General features: G+C 39.3%; 2 protein-coding genes across 4 annotated transcripts; one reads left to right on the forward strand and one right to left on the reverse strand.

The window, feature by feature from the left end:
• Nucleotides 1-3,951: 3,951 nt before the first annotated feature.
• LOC120435248 lies at nucleotides 3,952-22,890 on the reverse strand. 3 transcript variants are annotated; one of them, XM_039604410.1, is made up of 13 exons: nucleotides 22,764-22,890; nucleotides 22,051-22,088; nucleotides 21,817-21,968; nucleotides 16,844-17,173; nucleotides 16,471-16,626; nucleotides 14,878-14,976; nucleotides 14,190-14,230; nucleotides 7,693-9,345; nucleotides 6,441-6,770; nucleotides 6,058-6,222; nucleotides 5,020-5,118; nucleotides 4,594-4,631; nucleotides 3,952-4,511 (listed from the first exon to the last, which is right to left on the reverse strand). In XM_039604410.1, exons 8-13 carry the CDS (start codon nucleotides 7,730-7,732, stop codon nucleotides 4,335-4,337), a joined length of 849 nt encoding a protein of 282 aa, XP_039460344.1. In that variant the 5' UTR covers nucleotides 7,733-9,345; nucleotides 14,190-14,230; nucleotides 14,878-14,976; nucleotides 16,471-16,626; nucleotides 16,844-17,173; nucleotides 21,817-21,968; nucleotides 22,051-22,088; nucleotides 22,764-22,890; the 3' UTR covers nucleotides 3,952-4,334. The 3 variants fall into 3 exon arrangements, with proteins under 3 accessions (XP_039460344.1, XP_039460345.1, XP_039460346.1); XM_039604411.1 differs by having other exon boundaries at nucleotides 16,471-17,173; XM_039604412.1 differs by lacking the exons at nucleotides 21,817-21,968; nucleotides 22,051-22,088; nucleotides 22,764-22,890 and adding an exon at nucleotides 18,094-18,724.
• Nucleotides 9,722-11,470, forward strand: LOC120435252 (zinc finger BED domain-containing protein 4-like). The gene is made up of 2 exons (XM_039604422.1): nucleotides 9,722-11,110; nucleotides 11,258-11,470. Exons 1-2 carry the CDS (start codon nucleotides 10,845-10,847, stop codon nucleotides 11,313-11,315), a joined length of 324 nt encoding a protein of 107 aa, XP_039460356.1. The 5' UTR covers nucleotides 9,722-10,844; the 3' UTR covers nucleotides 11,316-11,470.
• Nucleotides 22,891-23,087: the final 197 nt, after the last annotated feature.

Below are 23,087 nucleotides of genomic sequence, written 5' to 3' on the forward strand. Positions count from 1 at the left end.
TGAAAAAAAGGGATTGGCCAACTCTTGGATTTACGTAAGCATCTTGCGTGTATTTAACACAATTGCCTCATGCTTTAACGTTAAGTGTAACTATATAGTGTAGAAACTACATGATATGCAGAGATGCTAGATTAAATTGTAGGATGTAGGATGTTCATCTAAGATGTTCAAACAGAAAAGCAGACAAAAATTGAAAACTTCCATTTTTGTTTTTTTTAAAAAAAGGTCACAGTCTGAAAAAAAGAGATAAAAAGGCCAAAATCAACTTTTGTGCTGGAGTCTTGTTTGCCTAAGCAAACATCTTCATTTTCATTTGCTGCATCTTTGCACTGAGCTTTGGGCCATCCAGATTCATTCAAAAATTCTGACAAAACTCCAAAGTGTACTTGTGGTCATTTGGATAGCTCAGATCAAGTGCATAAATCAGTCCAAAGAAGACGATGAATGCCATGATGACACTACCGAGGCTGTTCATAACTGTAGTACCTTCAATGACAACTCCCACATCCTCTGGCTCCTGAATGCCTTCTCTTGTAATGGTGTAAATACCCATGACAGTTGCTGCAGTGGATCTCAACCGTTCATCCTCAGTGGAGGTCTGAAAAACAGAAACAATACCTTGGTTAAGAAATAGGTTGTTTCAGGGCTCTGTCACTTGGAGGGGAACATATTATGCAAAACTCACTCCCAAACTTCACTGGTTCTCCAGTGCCCTCCCCTACTAACCCCACGACTATCATCGGCCTCTCCTTCCAACGCTTCCCCCTGACGCAGCATTTTCTTATAATCTAGGCGGTAGCGAATAATAAATAAAGAAATCATTTCTAATAATAAATAGGTATGGACGTCACGGGAGTGCGTGTTGTGCTGACTGCAGTTACTCTTACGGCCACATGGTTCACTTTTGGTAGCACCCTCAGTAAACTATAAATTGCTGTTAAAGACACCTCAAAACAATAATTTCTACTATAATATGGCATTATATAATAATAAACACAGAATGCCACATTTTTAGATTATAAAAGAAAACAGTAAGAATGAAGTTAGCCTTAGGAGATCATCTTTCATTGAGCACATGGCGGCTGGCTAGCTGCTATCAAGCTAGCACAAGCTCCGAGTACTTAAAAGTTGGTGGCTACATAATTTGTCCTCTAAAACAAGGCGCTTTTGAAAAGACCTGTCTATTTGGTAAAAAAAAATAGTATTCCAGCATAGAGGAGAATGGTAGCACCACCAAAAGTTCAAAAAACAACTGTTACAAGCTTCTATGATAAATAGCAGTACTCTACATTCAGCTCATAGAGAAATACACAATTGGTTATATGAAAAATTAATATGTTACCTTACCTGAAGGTGTAGTTTTATCCAAAAAGTACAGAGAGGCCAAGACCAGCTGCATTCATTTAGGTGATCCTGAAAGAGCGCAAAATCTTCGAAGAGCCTGACGGTTGTGTAACTCAATAACTTTGTGTTGTTGTAACAAAGACTGCTTTGAGAGAAAATAATTTAGGTTCATCACACGAATAATAATTGCAGTAACGCTGGATTGCTACATTTGCGTTGAGTGAGATAAAAAAAAAAATGTTTCAGCTTAAAGAGGGGCTTGAATTTTTTTCTTTGAGTATACAAATGCGCATGTGCAAAAATGTACTCCCCCTACCCCCAGTGCCCCAACAAACTCATTTTGTGTTCAGAATCAGCCTCTGCTGGTTTAGAATAATTTTAAGTTTACACAAAGAAAACCAAATTAATTTGGTATTTTTTAATTACATTTATGAACAACTAACAAAATTTGTATGTGTTCGTTGAAAGGAGGACCTGAATCTGTTTTTTGAGTGCATAAGTACATGGAGGCTGGACCTCACAGCAGAAGCATACTCCATAATGTGCATTATTATACGTATGTTATATGTAACGTGGTATTTTTCAATTATTGTATTTACCAACATCAAGAAGTCACAAGCAAAGAAAGACCACACCACGGTGCATGTTCAAACCAGGAAAGTTTACTGGTCAAAATTATTTATTAAACAAATAAACTACATTTTTAACACCAAAAAATACGCGTTCAAAGCAACACAACAGAAGCCCAATATAACACAGAATTCCGCTCTGTAGAGTGGGCAATCATTATGAAGGAGTTGGTTTTATTTTGTGGATTCAAGCTGCTCTTCATACTTTTGGCCACCAGATGTCACCAGAGAGAACTGTGTTGAAAAGCTTCGAGTAATGAACCGTTTTTCAATACAAGCTTCAGTGCTTCAGAAAGCTTCATTTGGCCATCACTACTTTTCAGTACACTTCTTTATTGCGGCTGTGGACTTAGACACTCGGCTACAGCCTACACCGGGGTGGGCAATTCCAGGCCCCGAGGGCCGGTGTCCCTGCAGGTTTTAGATCTCACCTTGGGTCAACACACCTGAATCACATGATTAGTTCGTTACCAGGCCTCTGGAGAACATCAGGACATGTTGAGGAGATAATTTAGCCATTTAAATCAGCTGTGTTGGTTCAAGGACACATGTAAAACCTGCAGGGACACCGGCCCTCGGTGCCCACCCCTGGCCTACACACATCATCAACAACAACAGGCCTAGCTCATTCTGTTTTAAGCCGGTGAGGCGTGATTGCGGATGCTGCTCAGGTGCGTCCGCCCCTCCGCAGCCGCGCCACAGCTCGTCAAAAACCGGCTCGCTGCAGCCACTAAGAGTGAATAGTATTAATCTCTCACTAAATTATGTATTTTTCATCTCTGTTCACAAGTTTCTGGATTTCTTTTTTATAAGACAAAGACTGAACTTTATTTTTCCATGTTTGGAAATGTTCACATTTTGTTGAACTTGTTGCTTTTTTGAAGAAGTGGTGCAGACTAATGAAGCAGTCTTGTGACAAAAGTTACAAATAGTTATTTGAAATGAAAGTTGTTTGTTTAAAACTGAAAAATTACTGAAGGATTCATTTTGAATGACTTTATTATCTAAATAAAGTTGCAGCTAGGCTTGTCTGTCATTGTTTTGTTTAGATGGGGCGTGAAAATATTTCTTCCTGCCATGTGGGGAATGATGTAAGAAGTCTGAGAACCACTGGGTTAAAGTGAGATTTAGCAGGTGGGGAACCCTAAAACTGGTTGTAATGGCTCAGTGTGAGGAAATTAATCATAACTTACAATAATTGCTATTTAGAGCTTCAGTAGATTTTCTTAGTGTACAGGCTGTGATCAGCTGACCTGCTGCTCTTTGTGAATGTACACAACTTAATTCAAACAGATGTCAAGGGATATTTCACGAGTTGTCCTGGCTGGTTTCCATCCTCTACACTGTTTATGCTGTCTGTTTTTCTAGATGGTATATAGTCGGTATGAAGGTGGAATTCAGTGAATGAATCTCAGCATCATGAGCTTAACTTCAGATTCATCTCTGCTAAATTTGATGTGAAACCACAGCCACTGTGCAACAGTCACACACTGTTTTTTACTTTAAGTCCATCACAGTACAGATCCTGCACTAACCTACAGAGGATTTTACTGCAGCCTTTAAACAACACAGTTAATCTACCTCAGTTCGTTTAGCAGCATGTTTCTTAATATGAAAAAAATCATACTGTCACATGTATACAGACCCAGCATCTGATTTTAAAACATGAGGACTTACATGTAAGCTTTAAATGAGGAGTCCTTACCTTTAAATCTAACCTCTCTTCTTCCTCACCTGTCCTGTCTTTCTTATTTTTCTCCATCTCTGAGTGAAGTTAGCTCTCTTTTGTTTCTCTCCCTGTGAGATACAGCAGCTGGACCTTTTTTTTTTTTTTTTATCAAGTTAAAACAGTATTTCTACTTAGTTACTTCCCACCTGTAGTAGCACATTATTATATATAATGTATTTTATTTTTTATCTATTATGTCTACAAATGTCAAGAAGTCAAAAGCAAAGGGAGAACACATCATGTCACATATTTATTCATTAAAATTATTTATTAATCAAATAGACATAACATTTCTTTTTCATCCTTCAAAAGTACATGTTCAAAGCACCACAGCGATAGTCCGATATCACACAGAATTGTCACATAATATTAAACAGAAGCTGTTAGCTCAGGTCGAGCGGGTAATCACAATGAAGCAGTTCATATTAAATTGCTCTGCGCTTCATATTTTTGGCCACCAGATGTCACCAAAGAGCACTGTGTCGAAAACCTTCGAGTAATGAACCCTTTTCAATACAAGCTTCAGAAAGTGGCCTGTTGCTATGTCAGCTTGATTCATCCAGACAACTAGTGAATTAGTTTACTGCCCAAAATGCTGCACCGGTCATTGTTTCTGACCTCAGAGTTTAAAATCAAACCATGATTTTATTTACCGTGTTCTGAGGAGCGGTGACGAGGCTGTAATGCTCTTGGTTTTCAACTCCATCTGGTTGCGAGCCTTCGGGGTAGTCATGAACTGAAGACACCCGCACAGGAATTACACTGTTCTGAGTTTCATCCTCTGTGATGTTTCCATAAAGCCAGTTGGCCTGGAGAAAGAGAACAAACTGGCTGATTGATCCTAATCAAGTAGTTATGAAGCTCAGGTCACTCATAACTCCTAAAACCCACCTGTGTGATGTCAGCATGTTCAGTTTTCACAGGAGGTCCTGAAAAACATGCAAAATGCAAACATGCAAAAATTAAACATCTGTATTTAAGTCACATTAAGTCACACAGTAACAGAACCCAAGAACTGAACAGTATGAGGAAAAAGAACTGAAAACATTAAACAATGATTGATTTGAAATAAAATGCAACCAATGACCGTGTCACAGTGCTTTCTGTCCCTTTCAGATTTTCCTGTTACTTTTATTATCAAAGCATACGTACTTTAACACAATGTGCAGTTAAAAAAAAGTCTGAATAATAAATATTACACAATTTTATTGTAAAGGTTTGGCTTAACATTAAGTTTAGGGTTAATCTCTAGGAAATGAACGTGCATCCCGGTCATGTTGTGGACTGAAGAGATGAATTTGTTTACTACAGGCTCACCTTTTGGTTTATTCTTCCTGTGCTTGTAGAAAATCAGCAAAGCTGCTGATAAGATGGTGATCATAGCGACCAGAATCAGAATCACATGAAGCAGCTTATCTGCAATGTAATAGAACAGATTTTATACTGTTACACTCTAAATATGTGATATGTAGTAAATACATTTTTGAAATAAAGTCTCAGTCATACAACCACCACAGATAAAGACAGAGATACTCTGAGTTACATTTCCTTTTGAATAAAATTATTTTAATGAAGTAAATATTTAAGTTATGGGGGTCCAACATGACATTAAACATTTTTTAAACAAAGGTTTTTGTCCTGTGAATCTGCATTCTTGTTAAAATATTCAATAAAAACTAACTCACATGACGCTTTGCTGCATCTGTTTTACTGTTACTTGTAGGAATTTATAAAATAAACCACAGAGCTGAAATATTTACTTGATCCTGTGTGACTGTTACACTAATTCTTACATAAATACATGGAAAGAAAGCTGAGAAACCACTGAACTCAAATATTGATTGATCACATGTTTGTCTGTCATCAAGACCTCATGTAATGACACTCTGAAGAAGTCCGCCATGTTTCACTCAGTTTTAGTGTGCATTGGTGAAAAGTTTTAAGTGCTTCTTTCAGACTCTGTCTAATATTTACTGCAGTACATTTATTTTATAACTTCACTTCTTCAGCATAATATTACAAAACATACTCAAATAAATATCAAATTAATAGAAGGAAGTAAAAAAATATAAATATACAAATATAATAAACCTCATCATGAAGCGACTCTAGAAATTTCACTTTTAATAGTTTGATTCTGTTTTAATTTAAATACTTTTTTTCTTTTACTTCTAACAGAGCTGTGTATTTCTACACTGTGGCTGTATCTATTTATACTTTTAGGAATAAATCAGACCGCTTCTTCCACACCTGCTGATGTGACGCTAATAGACATGAATGAGGTGTTTATTTTTTTGACAAACACAGTGACGGATCCACACCCCCCCCACACACACACATGCACATACAATGTACCTGAACCTGCAGCTGTTTGAGGCTGTCTGGAGACTTCAGAGGAGGTTGATGAAGCTGTGAAGCTTCTTGAACTGAAGTTCAAATGCTGTGTTGTTGTTGTTGTGGAGGCCGACAGGAGAAATGTTGATGTTGATAAAGGCTGATTTGGTGTTGAAGTATCTGAAGCTGTGAGCAAGGAAACAATCAGAATAACAATCCTGCTTGAAGCAGGTTTTCTGTCTGCATGTGAGTAATAGGGGTTAATGTGTGTTTACAGCAACTCATTAAACTAAACTTGTAGTGTGAATATGACACATGTAGGTTATTTGAAAGAAAAGTGGGTGTGGTCAGTGAGAAGTTCACATCTTCACGGACATGAATAAGATTTTTTAGCAGAGACTCACCTTCTGTGACAACAATGTTAAAATTGTCTGAATTTGAACCCAAAGTACACATGTACTGTCCCGAGTCAGACTTCTGTAGCTGTGTGATGTTCACATACACAATATTTGATGAAAAATAATTTTTTTCAAATTTAATGCTGTATCTGCCGCTCTGAGCTGTGTAACCAGTTGTTTCAATGAGAACGTTTCCTGTTTCACATTTTTCCTTGCAGAGTGACATCGTGCTTCCAGAGAAATAAATCCGGCATTCAGCTGTGATGTTTCCTCCTTCCACTCCTTCATAGACGGGAGTTTCAGCGTTGGCAAGTCCAGTGTTTCCATCCTGCAGGTCTGTTGAAAACAGGAACAATCAATTACTGTATTACCAACTTCCTCTAAACACTGCAGTTTGATGTTAAATATTTTAATAAATTAAACTGAAAGAGATAATTATTCTCTGTAATTGAGGAGATATCATTTAAAAGTAGTTTGTTTAAATTCAATCTCTTTGTATTTTTCCTTTAAACAAAAACATCCTGCTTCTTCCTGCCATCACACAAGCCATCTGTTGAAGAAAACTCAGCTCAGAGTGAAAAGCTTGAAAACTGACCTTTTATTTGTTTGTGATAAGATCTTGATCTGCTTTGAGGTTTTTGAAATAGTGACTTAATATTCAGAGTTTTCAGCCTGTTAACATTTAAGCTGTGCTGTTCCTCCTGAACTTAATAAAAAGACATAAATAAGGTTGTTGCCTTACAAGCTCTAAATGTGGTTTAGTGGCTTTATAGAGAAGAAAGCAGCTCTCTGAACACAAACGAGCTGCTGTCCGTCTGAAAGCAGCTGCTAACCAGGCTTCCCTGCCCTCGGTTACCATGGACATCGTTCAGTCAGGAACAAAGTGGATGAGCTTCGTGGGAACATTCACCTCCAGGAGGAGACCGCTGCAGTTTAACTTCCACAGAGACGCGGCTGACAAGCCAAGACCAGGAGGATTTTTTTTAATCAGAGTATTTGGATTACATTTTATTCTGGACCGAAAGCCAAAAGTGACTCGAGGAATGAAAACATACTGTGGGTGAGGTTAGGTAATTCTGTGAAATACGGCGGATGTTGAACGTTTATCAGTATCGATGCGTCCTTTTATCTGCTCCGTGAGAACAGTGGTGGACATTCACTCACAGACAACCGCTGCTTCTGCTTTCCGCACTGTTTCTGATGTAGTGCAAAACCTGCAAACATCTTTATGAATAAGAAATAAGAAGAATTTACTTACAGAGGAAGATGGAGCAGAGCAAAATGTGACAGAGTTTCATCTCGAGGTTCTGACGGCTTAATGTTTAATGCTGCTTCACTTCCTTCTCTGTTTGCAAACCAGGAACTTCAAATTTCGTGGTCCCTCCTTCAAACACACACTCCTCTGCTTTGAGAGGTGTTTTCTACTAGAGACAAAAATTAAGTGTCCGTTTATTTGTTTTTGTTTTTTGTTTTGTTTATATTTTCTTGAATTTTCAATTTCGAAATCAAAATTTCTTTGTTTTTTTGTTGTTTCCTAAAACTGAGCGTTTGGAGTTACGAGACGAGTGATTCCAAAAAGGTAGAAACTTTGAAATGACTTTTATTTTAAATAAAAAACAGACCTTCTAATAGATGACTTGGGCAGACTGAACATCCATGTACGTCATTTATTTACACTGTGGCTAAAGGATCAAGCCGATATCATGGTAAAATGTGTAATCCACTGTGTCTATTTCACGCTTTGCCTCTTCAAAATGTGAAATGGACACGCATGCAGAAGTTGCATTACCAGCAGGGGGAGTAATATATGTAAAGACACGAAGTTGGTAGCGAGGACAAACGCATGAAGTACATTCGTCCTTAATCATCAGAAAGAAGTTAAGCTAGGCGGCTAATATGCATATACATGTAAATATGTTAATAGCGTCTGTTTAAAGGGTTTCACGTGATTATTTTCATGTTGGCTTCAAACAAAATTTCCCTCTGCTGTTACTGCAACTTCTGCATGCTTGTACATTTCATGTTTTGGAGAGGCAAAGCGCGAAATGGACCCAGTGGAGCGGCGTGTCTATTACTTTCTATTTAATGTATTTATTTTATTTTATTTTAAGTTATTACAGACAGGACAGACAGACTTGGGAGTAGGAAAATGAGATAGAAAGAAAGGGAGGGAAAGAAAAACAGGGGAGAAGAGGGACAGTGAGAGAAGACACTAAAAAAAAATCAAAAAATAAATCTGCTGGATCACCTGTTGAGAGAGAACAAAAAAAGGAAAACAAGCAAAAAGAGAGCAACACAATAAACACGACATCACAGCAATAACTTGGATAACTGTAGGTAACTCTAAATACTAAATATTGAATGTTATTGTGTAGCACGCATGACTGAGAGCACACCAACGTCCGAGAGCATCAGCCACCCGGCAGGGAGTGTGGTGAAGCGCCTTGAGGCGACTTTTGTTGTGATTTGGCGCTATATAAATAAAACTGAATTGAATTGAATTGAATTTAGGCCCCCACACCTGGGAGGGCCTGAGGGCGGCGTGTCTATTACATGTTTGGTTGTGATACTGGTTTGATACTGGTTTGTCATCTTCTCCCATGAAGTAATGGGAGAAGATGACATGGATGAGATTGACATGTGGATTCTAAGAGGTCCATAATCTCGTTCCTGCTTTTACTCCTCTTTGATGATGAAATCTTCATCACTGACCCTGGTAACTTGGTTTAATGGGAAAATGACTGGTATGCTCATGCAGTCATTCAGTTTGACAGGAGTTCATGTCTGAAAACTGGTTATTGTGTCTGAGTGTAGAGTAGGTTTGGTCGTGATCTCTGCTCGCTGTATTGAGACTTTGGTAGGTCGAGTCTTCACATGAGGACACTGGACGATCGATTTCACTGAGACCAATCTGGGAAAATAAAAATAAAAATAACAAATTGACTGAATTGAGGAGAAAAGACAGAAACACAATGACAGCAATCACATATTAAAGCAGAAGATGATGATGCGCAGCAGGTTCTTAGTGTCAGGATGGAAACAGAAGTTGTGTCTAGTATACAGAGAAGTGGAAGAAGTAAATGTTGAACTTTTGTTAATTTTGGTGCAGCTTGCATCTTTTAATATAAAACAGAGACTAGTGCAGATTTAAATGAAAATGAATCGTATGATTGAAACTAGGGATGCACCGATACCGATACTGGTAAAATGTGTGTGTACTCATACTCTTAAACGTTAACCGATACCATGAACTGATACCAACTTATTTCATGAGTCAGAGAGTGGCTTGTCATTTCTGTTGTAATTTTTTAGATTGGCCGCTAGGGGGACATATCGCTAGGAGGTTAGCTGAATGAGACTGGCGGCTCCTGTAGCTACGCTAAACAAAATATCAGCAGTGTGGACTTATTTCATAATATGTGAAGATGACAGAAGCAAGGCCGAGTGCAAACTGTGTACTGGTAAGGTGTCCAGGGGAGGGAAGGAGAGTACATCGTTCAATACAAGCAATTTAATAAAACATCTGAGGACACATCATGCGCTGGAGTACACCGAGGCTAACGCAAGACGAGAACAGCCACCTTTAACTCGGGTTTTGGAAAAATGTCAAGAGAAAATCCACGGGGAGTTAAAATAACAGAGGCTCTGACTCATTTTATCGCTCTGGATGACCAGCCACTGTCGGTCATGGAAAACGTAGGATTTCGCCGTCTTCTCAGCATACTCGAGCCGCGATATGAGATTCCCAGCCGCCCATACATTACGGACATAATGGTTCCAAAACTTTCAGAAGAGGTAAAAAAAAACAAACAAACATGTGCATAACCTCATGCAGGAGGTTTCAGCCTTAAGTTTGAATACAGACATTTGCACAAGCAGTGTGTGCCCGATGTCACTCCTCAGTTTAACGGCGCAGTGCATTGATGAGGAGTTTGTCCGTCATCAAGTCACACTACATGCAAAGTCGTTCAGGGGCTGGCACACCAGCCAAACCATCGCAGCTGCTTTCGATAGCATGCTTCAGACCTGGGATATACCGAAGACGTCCGTCCACATAGTGCTCTGGGACAACGCAAGAATATGATAAAGGCCATGAGTGATGCTGAGCTGCCCAGCCTACCTTGCACTGCTCATACTCTCCATCTGGTTGTTCATGAGGGCCTTCTGTCACAGAGGAGTGTTGCTGATGCGGTGGCAGTTGGCCGCAAAATAGTTGAACATTTTAAACATTCTGCTCTGGCCAGCTCCCGTCTCGAGGACATTCAATTACAGATCAACCAGCCTGCGAAGCGGCTCCAGCAAGACGTTCAGACCCACTGGAACAGCACCTTTTATATGATACAGTCATTAATCGAGCAGAAACAGGCTCTGTGAATATTCGTGTCTGAATAGGGACTCCCTGATACGCTCATGGCTCACCAGTGGACACTGCTGGAGAAGGTGATATCTGTTCTGGGTCCATTGAAGGAGTTAACTCAAAAAGTCAGCTCTTCAGATGCCATGGCTGCAGACGTCATTCCAGCCGTCACTGTGCTCCACAGATTTCTAACAAGGGAGACTGATGAGGACCATGGGATCAAAGCAATGAAGGGAACCTTGGCTGCAGCTGTCAGGACACAGTTCACTGATGTGGAGGAAAACCCACTGTATAGCATCGCCACGCTACTCGATCCCAGGTAAGTGTGTGCCTGTGTGTGTAACTTTGACTGTGTGTGTCTGTGACTGTATGTGTGAATATGACTGTGTATGTAACTGTGTGTGACTGCAAAAAAAAAAGGTAAGCAAACCTATTGTCAGCTAACTTTTTTCATTCTCTGTTTTAGATATAAAAATCGTTTTTCTCCAGCACCACAACTGCTGCAAATGCCAAAGAGATGCTGAAACTTGAGCTGCTAAGGTTGCCCCGAGACAAGCAGGAGGATCATGACCTGAATGAACCACCTTCAAGAAAAGCACACAATGACCAGCCCACTACTAGTCTGGACAGCATGTTTGATGAAATTGCAGATGAGCAGGCATCAGCATTGGTGGGCAGAGCTGCAGTAGGTTCTAGTATAGAGTTAGAGACATACAGTGGCTTGCAAAAGTATTCGGCCCCCTTGAACTTTTCCACATTTTGTCACATTACAGCCACAAACATGAATCAATTTTATTGGAATTCCACCTGAAAGACCAATACAAAGTGGTGTACACGTGAGAAGTGGAACCAAAATCATACATGATTCCAAACATTTTTTTACAAATAAATAACTGCAAAGTGGGGTGTGCGTAATTATTCAGCCCCCTGAGTCAATACTTTGTAGAACCACCTTTTGCTGCAATTCCAGCTGCCAGTCTTTTAGGGTATGTCTCTACCAGCTTTGCACATCTACAGACTGAAATCTTTGCCCATTCTTCTTTGCAAAACAGCTCCAGCTCAGTCAGATTAGATGGACAGCGTTTGTGAACAGCAGTTTTCAGATCTTGCCACAGATTCTCGATTGGATTTAGATCTGGACTTTGACTGGGCCATTCTAACACATGGATATGTTTTGTTTTAAACCATTCCATTGTTGCCCTGGCTTTATGTTTAGGGTCGTTGTCCTGCTGGAAGGTGAACCTCTGCCCCAGTCTCAAGTCTTTGCAGACTCCAAGAGGTTTTCTTCCAAGATTGCCCTGTATTTGGCTCCATCCATCTTCCCATCAACTCTGACCAGCTTCCCTGTCCCTGCTGAAGAGAAGCACCCCCAGAGCATGATGCTGCCACCACCATATTTGACAGTGGGGATGGTGTGTTCAGAGTGATGTGCAGTGTTAGTTTTCCGCCACACATAGCGTTTTGCATTTTGGCCAAAAAGTTCCATTTTGGTCTCATCTGACCAGAGCACCTTCTTCCACATGTTTGCTGTGTCCCCCACATGGCTTGTGGCAACCTGCAAATGGGACTTCTTATGGTTTTCTGTTAACAATGGCTTTCTTCTTGCCACTCTTCCATAAAGGCCAACTTTGTGCAGTGCACGACTAATAGTTGTCCTATGGACAGATTCCCCACCTGAGCTGTAGATCTCTGCAGCTCGTCCAGAGTCACCATGGGCCTCTTGGCTGCATTTCTGATCAGCGCTCTCCTTGTTCGGCCTGTGAGTTTAGGTGGACGGCCTTGTCTTAGTAGGTTTACAGTTGTGCCATACTCCTTCCATTTCTGAATGATCGCTTGAACAGTGCTCCGTGGGATGTTCAAGGCTTGGGAAATCTTTTGTAGCCTAAGCCTGCTTTAAATTTCTCAATAACTTTATCCCTGACCTGTCTGGTGTCTAAATCCAATCGAGAATCTGTGGCAAGATCTGAAAACTGCTGTTCACAAACGCTGTCCATCTAATCTGACTGAGCTGGAGCTGTTTTGCAAAAAGAATGGGCAAGGATTTCAGTCTCTAGATGTGCAAAGCTGGTAGAGACATACCCTAAAAGACTGGCAGCTGTAATTGCAGCAAGGTGGTTCTACAAAGTATTGACTCAGGGGCTGAATAATTACGCACACCCCACTTTGCAGTTATTTATTTGTAAAAAATGTTTGGAATCATGTATGATTTTCGTTCCTCTTCTCACGTGTACACCACTTTGTATTGGTCTTTCACGTGGAATTCCAATGAAATTGATTCATGTTTGTGGCTGTAATGTGACAAAATGTGGAAAAGTTCAAGGGGGCCGAATACTTTTGCAAGCCACTGTATCCTGGAGAGGCCGCAATTGTACGAGAAGACAGACAAACCACTACAATACTGCATGGTTGATAAAGTGCGGTTCCCAAACCTGGCTAAACTGGCGGGCAGATACCTTTCAGCACCGAGCACAAGTGTTGATAGTGAAAGGCTGTTCAGTTCAGTGTCACACATTGTGAATGAAAGCAGAAACAGGCTCACAGCTGATCATGCAGAGATGATTCTTTTCATCAAAAAGAACCTGCTCACTTTCCCAAAAACAGCTTAGTTCAGAGGTCACACCATTGCTTGCTGACTGAAGTTTTTTTGTTTGATTAAAATGTGGACACTCTGAAATAGGTGGTTCATTAATGTTATGTGGATCTGAAAGCTAAGGACAGTGCCAAATAGTTCACTGTTCTTTTGTTTGGATATAACGTGGACATTCTGCAATAATTTAACAAAAGTGTTTATTTTATTCTGAAACCTAATTTTTATTTATTTTATTCTGAACAGAAGTGTTTATTTTTCAATCTGAAAGCTGGAGAGAGTCCCAAATAGTTCAGTTATTTTTTTTATTACAATGTGGATACTCTGCAATAGGTTCATTAACGTTATGTCTCTCTGAAAGCTGGAGACAGTGCAAAATACTTTAGTTATTTTGTTTGTTTGTTTACAATGTGGACACTGCAATAATTTAACAGAAATGTTTATTTTTGTGGTCATTTTTATTAATATTTTATTTTTTATCGACAGAGAATAAAATAAAACCTGTCTTCCAATTCATTGCATTTTTTGTGTGTGGTAGAAGTATCGGTTTTTGTACTCAGTATTGGCAAGTACTCAGATCAAAGTATCAGTATCGTATCGGTTTGAAAAAATTGGTATCGTTGCATCCCCAATTGAAGGTGAAATGAAATATTGTTTTAACATTTTCCTATTAGGTCAGCACTTACCAGTTTAAATTCAGAATCCTGAACTTTTTGTAAACCCTGAAATCTCAGTTTGTTTGTTTGTCTTTCCAGCCTGGTACAGATTTTTAAAAGATGACATAGAGAGAAAACAAACAGAGATAAGTCACCTCAGTGTGGTCATGTGCTGAGTGTCTCCTGCTGTTCAAACCTGTAGAAACGACAGGTAATAAGTTTCATTAGCTTTACTCACTTATTCTGAAAACGTGTAATACAATTTCAATAAAATGTTGTGTGTCCAGTGTGTGTGCCTGTCCTGTGATACACCCCGAGCATGTCAGCAACCAATCAGTGCCAAGAGAAATATTTTGAATCAAGGTTATTACAATAAAATCAAACTATATTAAAAACTAAAATCAGATGTTAAAAATATTTTTTTTAATTTATTTAAATCAAATCCATACATCCACTTCTCCTTGTCCCGGGAATGCTGAAGCCTATCCCAGCCGTCACAGAGCAAGAGTCGGGGTACACCCTGGACAGCTCTATCAAAAGGTGAGTCGCTGACACAGTTTTTATTGTAATTCCTGCACTACTTTTCCTAAATCTTGATTCTGACATATGCCCTCCTCAGGACAAAATCTGAAAAGACTAAAACTAATTCTGAAACTAATAAAACTTAAACTAAAACTAAACATTTTCCAACAATAAAACTTAAACTGAAACCTCAAAATCCACTCTGGAAATTAACTGAAAATAATCTGAATTGAAAACAAACATCAAAATGCAAAAGTACAATAACTCTGTTGTAAATTAACTAATCGTAAAGGTTTTAAATAATGTTTGAAGGTAACTCACCGTTAGAGCCCTCGGCCGTGATTCTGTAGATGAGCAGCAGAACAACAGGCAGCAGAACCACCACCACAGATAAACGTATAACCAGCTCCAAGGACAAACCTGGATGACAGACACACAGAAACAAAACTTCAAATACTGCTTTTCACGAGTTTCTCAGAAAAAGATAGATGAAGTGTTGTGACTGGTAAATTCAGTGGGGTTGGTGTTTTTGGATGGACGGACACCTCTCCCCTCTCCTTGCTGTTAGCTGTGACCTACTTGTGAACAGTCTTTGTAAATAGTAAATTGTACACACTGATCATACACTCACTGCAGACTGGTAGAAGTGAGAGGCTCATTGTTGTGTTAAAGACTTTTTTCTTATGTCTGTTGGTTTTGAGCTTTGCTCTTGTTGGAGGATTGTAACTTGTTTCTCTTTGTGAGGGAATAGTTGTTGTTCTGGGTATGGATCATTTGTCAAGTAAATAAACTGCTGCTCAGTGTCTTGAATCTTTCTGTGCTGCTGGACTTGTCTTGGAAATGTGAAGAGTGGGTGAACATAAAGCATGATCTGTGTAGGTTAACAGTAGGATCTGATTAACAGAACAGATTTAACTGTTAGATTTGAAATATGTAATAAATGCATTTTAGCAATAAAGTTGCATGTTTAATTTCTTATTGCATAGTTTTTTTTTTCACCGAAAGATGAAATAGCATGGACTGATAACATCTGAAGTGGGTCCTTTGGTTTTTTTTAAACTAAAGTTTAAAGTAACCTACACACAACTTTCCTGTGTGACTGTTACACTGATGCTTATATAAATTCATAGAAAGAAATCTTTGTCTGCCATCAAGACCTCATGTAGTGACACTGAAGAAGTCAGCCATGTTCTCAACCAGCTTTTATGTGCAGTGGTGGTAAGTTTTTAAGTGCTTCATTTAGACATTGTGCTCTTTACAGTGCTAGATTTATGTGATAACTTCACTTCTTTCATAACTTTATATTAATTTTATGAAATATATTCCCTCCATCTTCTTCCACTCATCCGGGTAGCAGTGGCAGCAGCCTAAGCAGAGAAACCCAGACCTCCCTCTCCTCGTCCACCTCCTCCAGCTTGTCTGGGGAAACACCAAGGCATTCTCAGGCCAGCTCAGGGAGCTCATTTCCGCTTTTTGTATCTGAGATCTCATTCTTTTGGTCACTACCCGCAGCTGACCATAGGTGAGGATCGTAGGGACGTAGATCGATCGGTAAATTCAGAGCTTTGCTTTTACACTCAGCTCTCTCTCACATCAAATACATAATTCAGTTAAAATTATGAAAAGGTTGCCATTAAGAACAATTAACATATTAGAGTTAAAATCCACAAACACAACCTCATCATGGAACGACTCTGGTAATTTTACTTTTGAAACTTTAATTCTATTTTCATGTCAATACTTTTTTGTGTGTATTTCTACACTGTGGCTGTTTCTACTTATACTTGAGGAATAAATCAGACTGCTTCTTCCACACCTGCTGATGTGTCGTTAATAGACATGAATGAGGTTTTTATTTTTTTGATAAACACAGTGACGGATCCACACCCACACACACATACGATGTACTTGAACCTGTAGCTGTTTGAGGCTGTCTGGAGACTTCAGAGAAGGCTAAAGATGTGAAGCTTCTTGAACTGAAGTTCAAATGCTGTGTTGTTGTTGTTGTGGAGGCCGACAGGAGAAATGTTGATGTTGATAAAGGCTGATTTGGTGTTGAAGTATCTGAAGCTGTGAACAAAGAAAAATCAGAATAACAATCCTGCTTGAAGCAGGTTTTCTGTCTGCATGTGAGTAATAGGGGTTAATGTGTGTTTACAGCAACTCATTAAACTAAACTTGTAGTGTAAATATGACACATGTAGGTTATTTGAAAGAAAAGTGGGTGTGGTCAGTGAGAATTTCACATCTTTACGGACATGAATAAGATTTTTTAGCAGAGACTCACCTTCTGTGACAACAATGTTAAAATTGTCTGATTTTGAACCCAAAGTACACATGTACTGTCCTGAGTCAGACTTCTGTAGCTGTGTGATGCTCACATACACAATATTTGATGAAAAATAATTTTTTTCAAATTTAATGCTGTATCTGCCGCTCTGAGCTGTGTAACCAGTTGTTTCAATGAGAACGTTTCCTGTTTCACATTTTTCCTTGCAGAGTGACATCGTGCTTCCAGAGAAATAAATCCGGCATTCAGCTGTGATGTTTCCTCCTTCCACTCCTTCATAGACGGGAGTTTCAGCGTTGGCAAGTCCAGTGTTTCCATCCTGCAGGTCTGTTGAAAACAGGAACAATCAATTACTGTATTACCAACTTCCTCTAAACACTGCAGTTTGATGTTAAATATTTTAATAAATTAAACTGAAAGAGATAATTATTCTCTGTAATTGAGGAGATATCATTTAAAAGTAGTTTGTTTAAATTCAATCTCTTTGTATTTTTCCTTTAAACAAAAACATCCTGCTTCTTCCTGCCATCACACAAGCCATCTGTTGAAGAAAACTCAGCTCAGAGTGAAAAGCTTGAAAACTGACCTTTTATTTTGTGTGATAAGATCTTGATCTGCTTTGAGGTTTTTGAAATAGTGACTTAATATTCAGAGTTTTCAGTCTGTTAACATTTAAGCTGTGCTGTTCCTCCTGAACTTAATAAAAAGACATAAATAAGGTTGTTGCCTTACAAGCTCTAAATGTGGTTTAGTGGCTTTATAGAGAAGAAAGCAGCTCTCTGAACACAAACGAGCTGCTGTCCGTCTGAATGCAGCTGCTAACCCTCTTCCCTGCCCTCGGTTACCATGGACATCGTTCGGTCAGGAACAAAGTGGATGAGCTTCGGGGGAACATTCACCTCCAGGAGGAGACCGCTGCAGTTGAACTTCCACAGAGACGTGGCTGACAAGCCAAGACCAGGAGGATTTTTTTTAATCAGAGTATTTGGATTACATTTTATTCTGGACCGAAAGCCAAAAGTGACTCGAGGAATGAAAACATACTGTGGGTGAGGTTAGGTAATTCTGTGAAATACGGCGGATGTTGAACTTTTATCAGTATCGATGCGTCCTTTTATCTGCTCCGTGAAAACAGTGGTGGACATTCACTCACAGACAACCGCTGCTTCTGCTTTCCGCACTGTTTCTGATGTAGTGCAAAAACTGCAAACATCTTTATGAATAAGAAATAAGAAGAATTTACTTACAGAGGAAGATGGAGTAGAGCAAAATGTGACAGAGTTTCATCTCGAGGTTCTGACGGCTTAATGTTTAATGCTGCTTCTCTTTCTTCTCTGTTTGCAAACCAGGAACTTCAAATTTTGTGGTCCCTCCTTCAAACACATACTCCTCTGCTTTGAGAGGTGTTTTCTACTAGAGACAAAAATTAAGTGTCCGTTTATTTGTTTTTGGGTTTTTTTTGGTTTTGTTTTGTTTATATTATCTTGAATTTTCAATTTCGAAATCAAAATTTTCTTGAAATGTTTTTTGTCGTTTCCTAAAACAGAGTGTTTGGAGTTAATTCATCTCATTTAACTGACTGCAGTTTCTATAAAATCCGTCTGCAACTCACCTACTAAATTTGCAGTGACACTGACACAAAGCTCAACACTGAGGGGCTTCCCATCGATTTTTTATTTTTTATTTTTTTATTACAAAGCTGTATTTAGTCACTTGCCACATGATTAAGTACACCTGTCTAGTGCCTTAATTATTTGATTATTTTTGATTTTATCAGAAATTGTCCAGTACGTCGTTTATCCTTTCAATTTTGGAGAAAGTTATCCCATCCAATTCAATTCAACTTATTTTTATTTATATAGCGCCAAATCACAACGCGCTTTATATTGTAAGGTAGACCCTACAATAATACATTCAGAGAAAAAACCCAACAATCATTTGACCCCCGATTGAGCAAGCAGTGACAGTGGGAAGGAAAAACTCCCTTTTAACAGGAAGAAACTTGCGGCTGAACCAGGCTCAGGGAGGGGCGGGGCCATCTGCTGCGACCCGTTGGGGTGAGAGAAGGAAGACAGGACAAAAGACATGCTGTAGAAGAGAGACAGAGATTAATAGTATGATTCAATGCAGAGAGGTCTATTAACACATAGTGAGTGAGAAAGGTGACTGAAAAGGAAATAGTCTACTCAATGCATCCAGACCAGATCAAATGGTTTGATTACCTCTTCAGCATGCAATCAAGTTTGGCAAAGGCCTGATAACAAGCCATTCATTTGATTCAGGTGTGTCGGAACAGGGATGCATCTAAAAGCTGCAGGACGGTAGCTCTCGAGGACTGGAATTGGGAACCCCTGATCCAGAGTGTAAACAAAATATTTGTACTAGTGTGTCCTGAGGCTGTAGGCGCAAACACAAAAAGTAGGAATACATGTGATACATGCAAATGAACAGAGCTAGATAGTGACACTGAAAAAAATATCCTACATCTGTCATGGTAGGATTGATCCAATATTTTCAGTTTCATTATTTCTTTGAAAGTTATAAGTTCATTTAGGTTCTACTTCCTGAATATGCTACGCTCTTTTGTCTCCGAGTTTAATTTTTCCAGTTCTAAATTTCTTGTCCTTTTGTGTCCAGTCTGTTAGTTTAGTCTCTGTTTTGTTTCTTCAGTGTCTCTGTGTTGGTTTACATCCAGTCTCCCCAGTCGTGTTCATGTCTGTCTGGTGTCTCTTTGTTCCCTTTCTGTGGGCGTCTGCGGTCTGTTTTAGTTAATATATCTAAACTTCTGTGGGTTTGTTTTTTCCCTGTTCCCATCTTCATCTCTGTGTTTCATCCTTTTGTGTCCCCAGTCTGTCCTGTCTCCATGTCTGTTTATCCCCAGTCCCAGTGTCATGTCTCAGTCTCAGTGTGTTCCTTCCTGTTTTATATTGTTAGTCCCCTGTCTCCCTACATTCAGTTTTGCTTCCTCTCTCTCATTAGTCAGATTTCACCTGTGTTCCTGAGTTTCATCTCCCTGATCACCTCGTGCGTATTTAAGCCTTTAGTTTCCTTCAGTCCCTTGTTGTGATCTCTCCTCATGTTGTGTGTTCTCCCTTCTCTCTGTCAGTGTTAGTTTTCAGGCTGTTTACTCCTGTTTTACTCAGCTGTATGTGTTGTTAAGTTTGCCATTTACTAGCTAATAACACTGTTTTGATTTTTAGTCTGTCTGCTGAGTCCTGCATTTGGGTCCACAGTCGTCCTAACACACAAATGTCACATGACAACATATTTTACACAAAGAATGAGACGGGTGATTCCAAAAAGTTTAGAAACTTTGAAATTACTTTTATTTTAATTAAAAAACAGACCTAATAGGTGACTTGGGCAGACTGCACATCCATGTACGTCATTTATTTACACTGTGGCTAAAAGATAAAACCAATATCATGTCAAAACATGTAATAGACACACCGGTCCACTGTGTCCATTTCACGCTTTGCCTCTCCAAAATTTGACAACAGAACAACTACACATGACAACACAACTATACACTCCACACTAAACGTCACAAATCTCCCACATCTAAACTCTCTCTCACACACACACGCTCTGTCTCGCTGCCGTTACCGTCACTCCCAAAACTTTCCCCTCTTCCTAAACAACCAAATCCCACGTGTTGACTTTTTTTTTTTTTTTTTTTTTTTTAAATTGGTTGACATGGTACATTTTCACCTATAGGAAAGAGGTGGCTTTCCCCCCTGCAACCACCAAGTACCTGCAGAGGTCTGTACTGTTTTCGCCTGGTCCTTAGAAAACGCTTTACCAAAAAAAAAAAAAAAAAAAAAAAAAAACCACAAGAGGGCGCACAAAAAAGTGATGACAGTATTTAGAAAAAAGCATGACACACACACACACACACACACACACACACACACACAATAACTCTGGATTTACTGGCCTGGAATTAAAATTTAAAAACTTTGAAGTCCGAACTTTCAATATGGGCTGAAATAGAGTCAGCGTGGCTGCAGCTTGTTGCTGTGTCAGCTTAAATCAGTCATGTGATTTGGAGGTGCAGCGTGTCCGTGGACCACAGAGGGTTAATAACACTCACCTCATTCCATTTCCAGAGTGTAACAACCAACCACCTGTGTGAAATCTGAAATTCCCATAGTGTTTTTCAAAATGTGCTCTGGCACAATCATAAGCATCACTTGCTACTGAAAACAAGAAAAAAGCCAGTCTGAGCTATGGGCTTAACCATTTGTTAATGGTGGAGGGGGGGGAAACACTATGCAATATATTCAGTTTTAGCATTTATATTCACTGTTGACTGTAACTACACTTAAAGTGTTAATGCTATCTTATTTTAATGAACAACACTGTCATATGCAAAACTGGGGTGGCAAAAGATCATTTTAGGGTGGCACTTGCCACCCCATGCCACCCTTCTAGATCCGCCCCTGAACCTGGAGCCTTTTTGATGACTACGTCTAAGGACCTCCCTCCAAGAACAGCATACCTGCTGGCTGATCTAATAACTCTCCATACTCCCTCCTATATGCATCATTTTGTGCAGCTCTTTCACTGAATCTGTCCTACAGAATCACAATAGCAAGAATAGTTTTTCAAACTGGGAAATATTCCAGTTTAAGAAAATGAAAAAGAAGATGTTAAACTTCAGACTCTACATTAAATGATAAAGTTACGCTCAGTGTGTTGATGAAGCAGAAATGAACAAAAATAATGAAAATATCTAAAACACTAATGCAAAACAAATTAACAGCAGCACTAATAGTAATAATCTATAAAAATAATACTATCTAACAACTGAAGAATTTATTATTAGACTGTTTTGAACTAGCTGTACCTAATAAACTGGGACCAGAGAGTCCACATTGACTTTGTGCATTCCTCATTATTAATGTTAGCTGGCAGAAAGAGATGATATAGTAAAAATCAAAGAGCTTAAAATCAGACCACAGTTTTACTTTGTCGTGAGGAGAGGTGGAGAGGCTGCAGAGGTCTGCGTTTTCATCTACATCTGGTTGGAGGCTTTTGGTGTAGCGTACACTGAAGACACTGCAGGAGGTGAGCTGCTCTGTCTGTCGTCCTCTCTGATCTCTTCACACAACTGGTTGTCCTGCAGAAGGAGATCAAACCAGCTGATTGATACAAATCAAGCTGTGATGAAGCTCAGGTGTCTCACAATTCCTAAAACTCACCTGTGTGATGTCAGCACGCTCAGATTCCACAGGAGGTCCTGAAAAACATGCAGATCAGAAGATAAACATCAGTCTTTAAGACGTGTTCCACCAAGTAGAACCTGAGGAAGTAAACTCAGGATCAACGATGATAACTGGCAGTAATCAGTTACTGTTCTTAGTCCTGATGCATGTGCCGCCAATATGAACCACAATAACAGCAAACTAAGAACAGTTCCTCTATATTTTTATTTGATTTTTATTAAATATCATTTTAGTTAATTTCACTTTTGCAAAGTTTACTAGTTTTAATTTTAGTTAACTCATAATCTTGATGGACACACTTTTATCAGGCTGACTGTTACAGGAGAATTAGACTAACTTTGTACAAACTGTGATTATTTTGTTGAGGAAGAATCTCTGAGCCATGTTCTGTTTGGCTTTTCTGTAAATAATCTGATGAAAATGACATTTTCCTACTAAATAAACTGCATCTGTTAACAGACAGAAGCTGATTTCAGGCATTTTCTTTGCATTTTTTTTACTGAATCTTGTTAGCACATAAATCTGTTTCCACTGTGACATTATGAGTAATTTCCTACAATGTGTACTGCTAAATGTTTACTATTAAAACTTGTTTAATCAGGTTTAGTCTCCAGGAAATGAATGTGCATTAGTGTGATGAGCTCTGAAGTGATGAAAACACTGATGTCATGTGTTTCCTGTAGCCTCACCTCTGGGTTTAATGGCTCTCCTCTTCATCAGCAAAGACCCTAAAAAGATGCTGATGACAACGACCAGAACCAGCCGCACATAAAGCAGCACATCTGCAAGAGCTTAACAGAGAAGATTTCTTTTACACACAGTGTAAACAGTTGTTACAGCAGTGATGGTGTGAACGTGTGTGGCTCCTCCTCCTCTACAGGATTTGTCCTCCTCCTTCTGACCTCAGGTGTTTCCTCTCATAATTGTGGGCGGGGCATATAAAGAGGAAAAGCTGGGCTGTTGGGCCATTTGAGGCAGTGTGCGCGGTCGTCATCGTGTTACTCCTGTTGAGT

Source organism: Oreochromis aureus, linkage group 20 (genome assembly GCF_013358895.1).
Source record: "Oreochromis aureus strain Israel breed Guangdong linkage group 20, ZZ_aureus, whole genome shotgun sequence".
NCBI lineage: Eukaryota > Metazoa > Chordata > Actinopteri > Cichliformes > Cichlidae > Oreochromis > Oreochromis aureus.

Excerpts from the sequence above, each read along its gene's own strand:
- LOC120435248 (XM_039604410.1), bottom strand. The coding sequence starts at position 7,732 with ATGAAACTCTGTCACATTTTGCTCTGCTCCATCTTCCTCT. Across the intron at positions 5,119-6,057 it reads TCAAACAGCTGCAGGTTCAG|ATAAGCTGCTTCATGTGATT; the intron begins GTACATTGTATG and ends ATTACATTGCAG. Across the intron at positions 4,512-4,593 it reads AACATGCTGACATCACACAG|GCCAACTGGCTTTATGGAAA; the intron begins GTGGGTTTTAGG and ends CTCTTTCTCCAG.
- LOC120435252 (XM_039604422.1), top strand. The coding sequence starts at position 10,845 with ATGGCTCACCAGTGGACACTGCTGGAGAAGGTGATATCTGTTCTGGGT. Across the intron at positions 11,111-11,257 it reads GCCACGCTACTCGATCCCAG|ATATAAAAATCGTTTTTCTC; the intron begins GTAAGTGTGTGC and ends TCTCTGTTTTAG.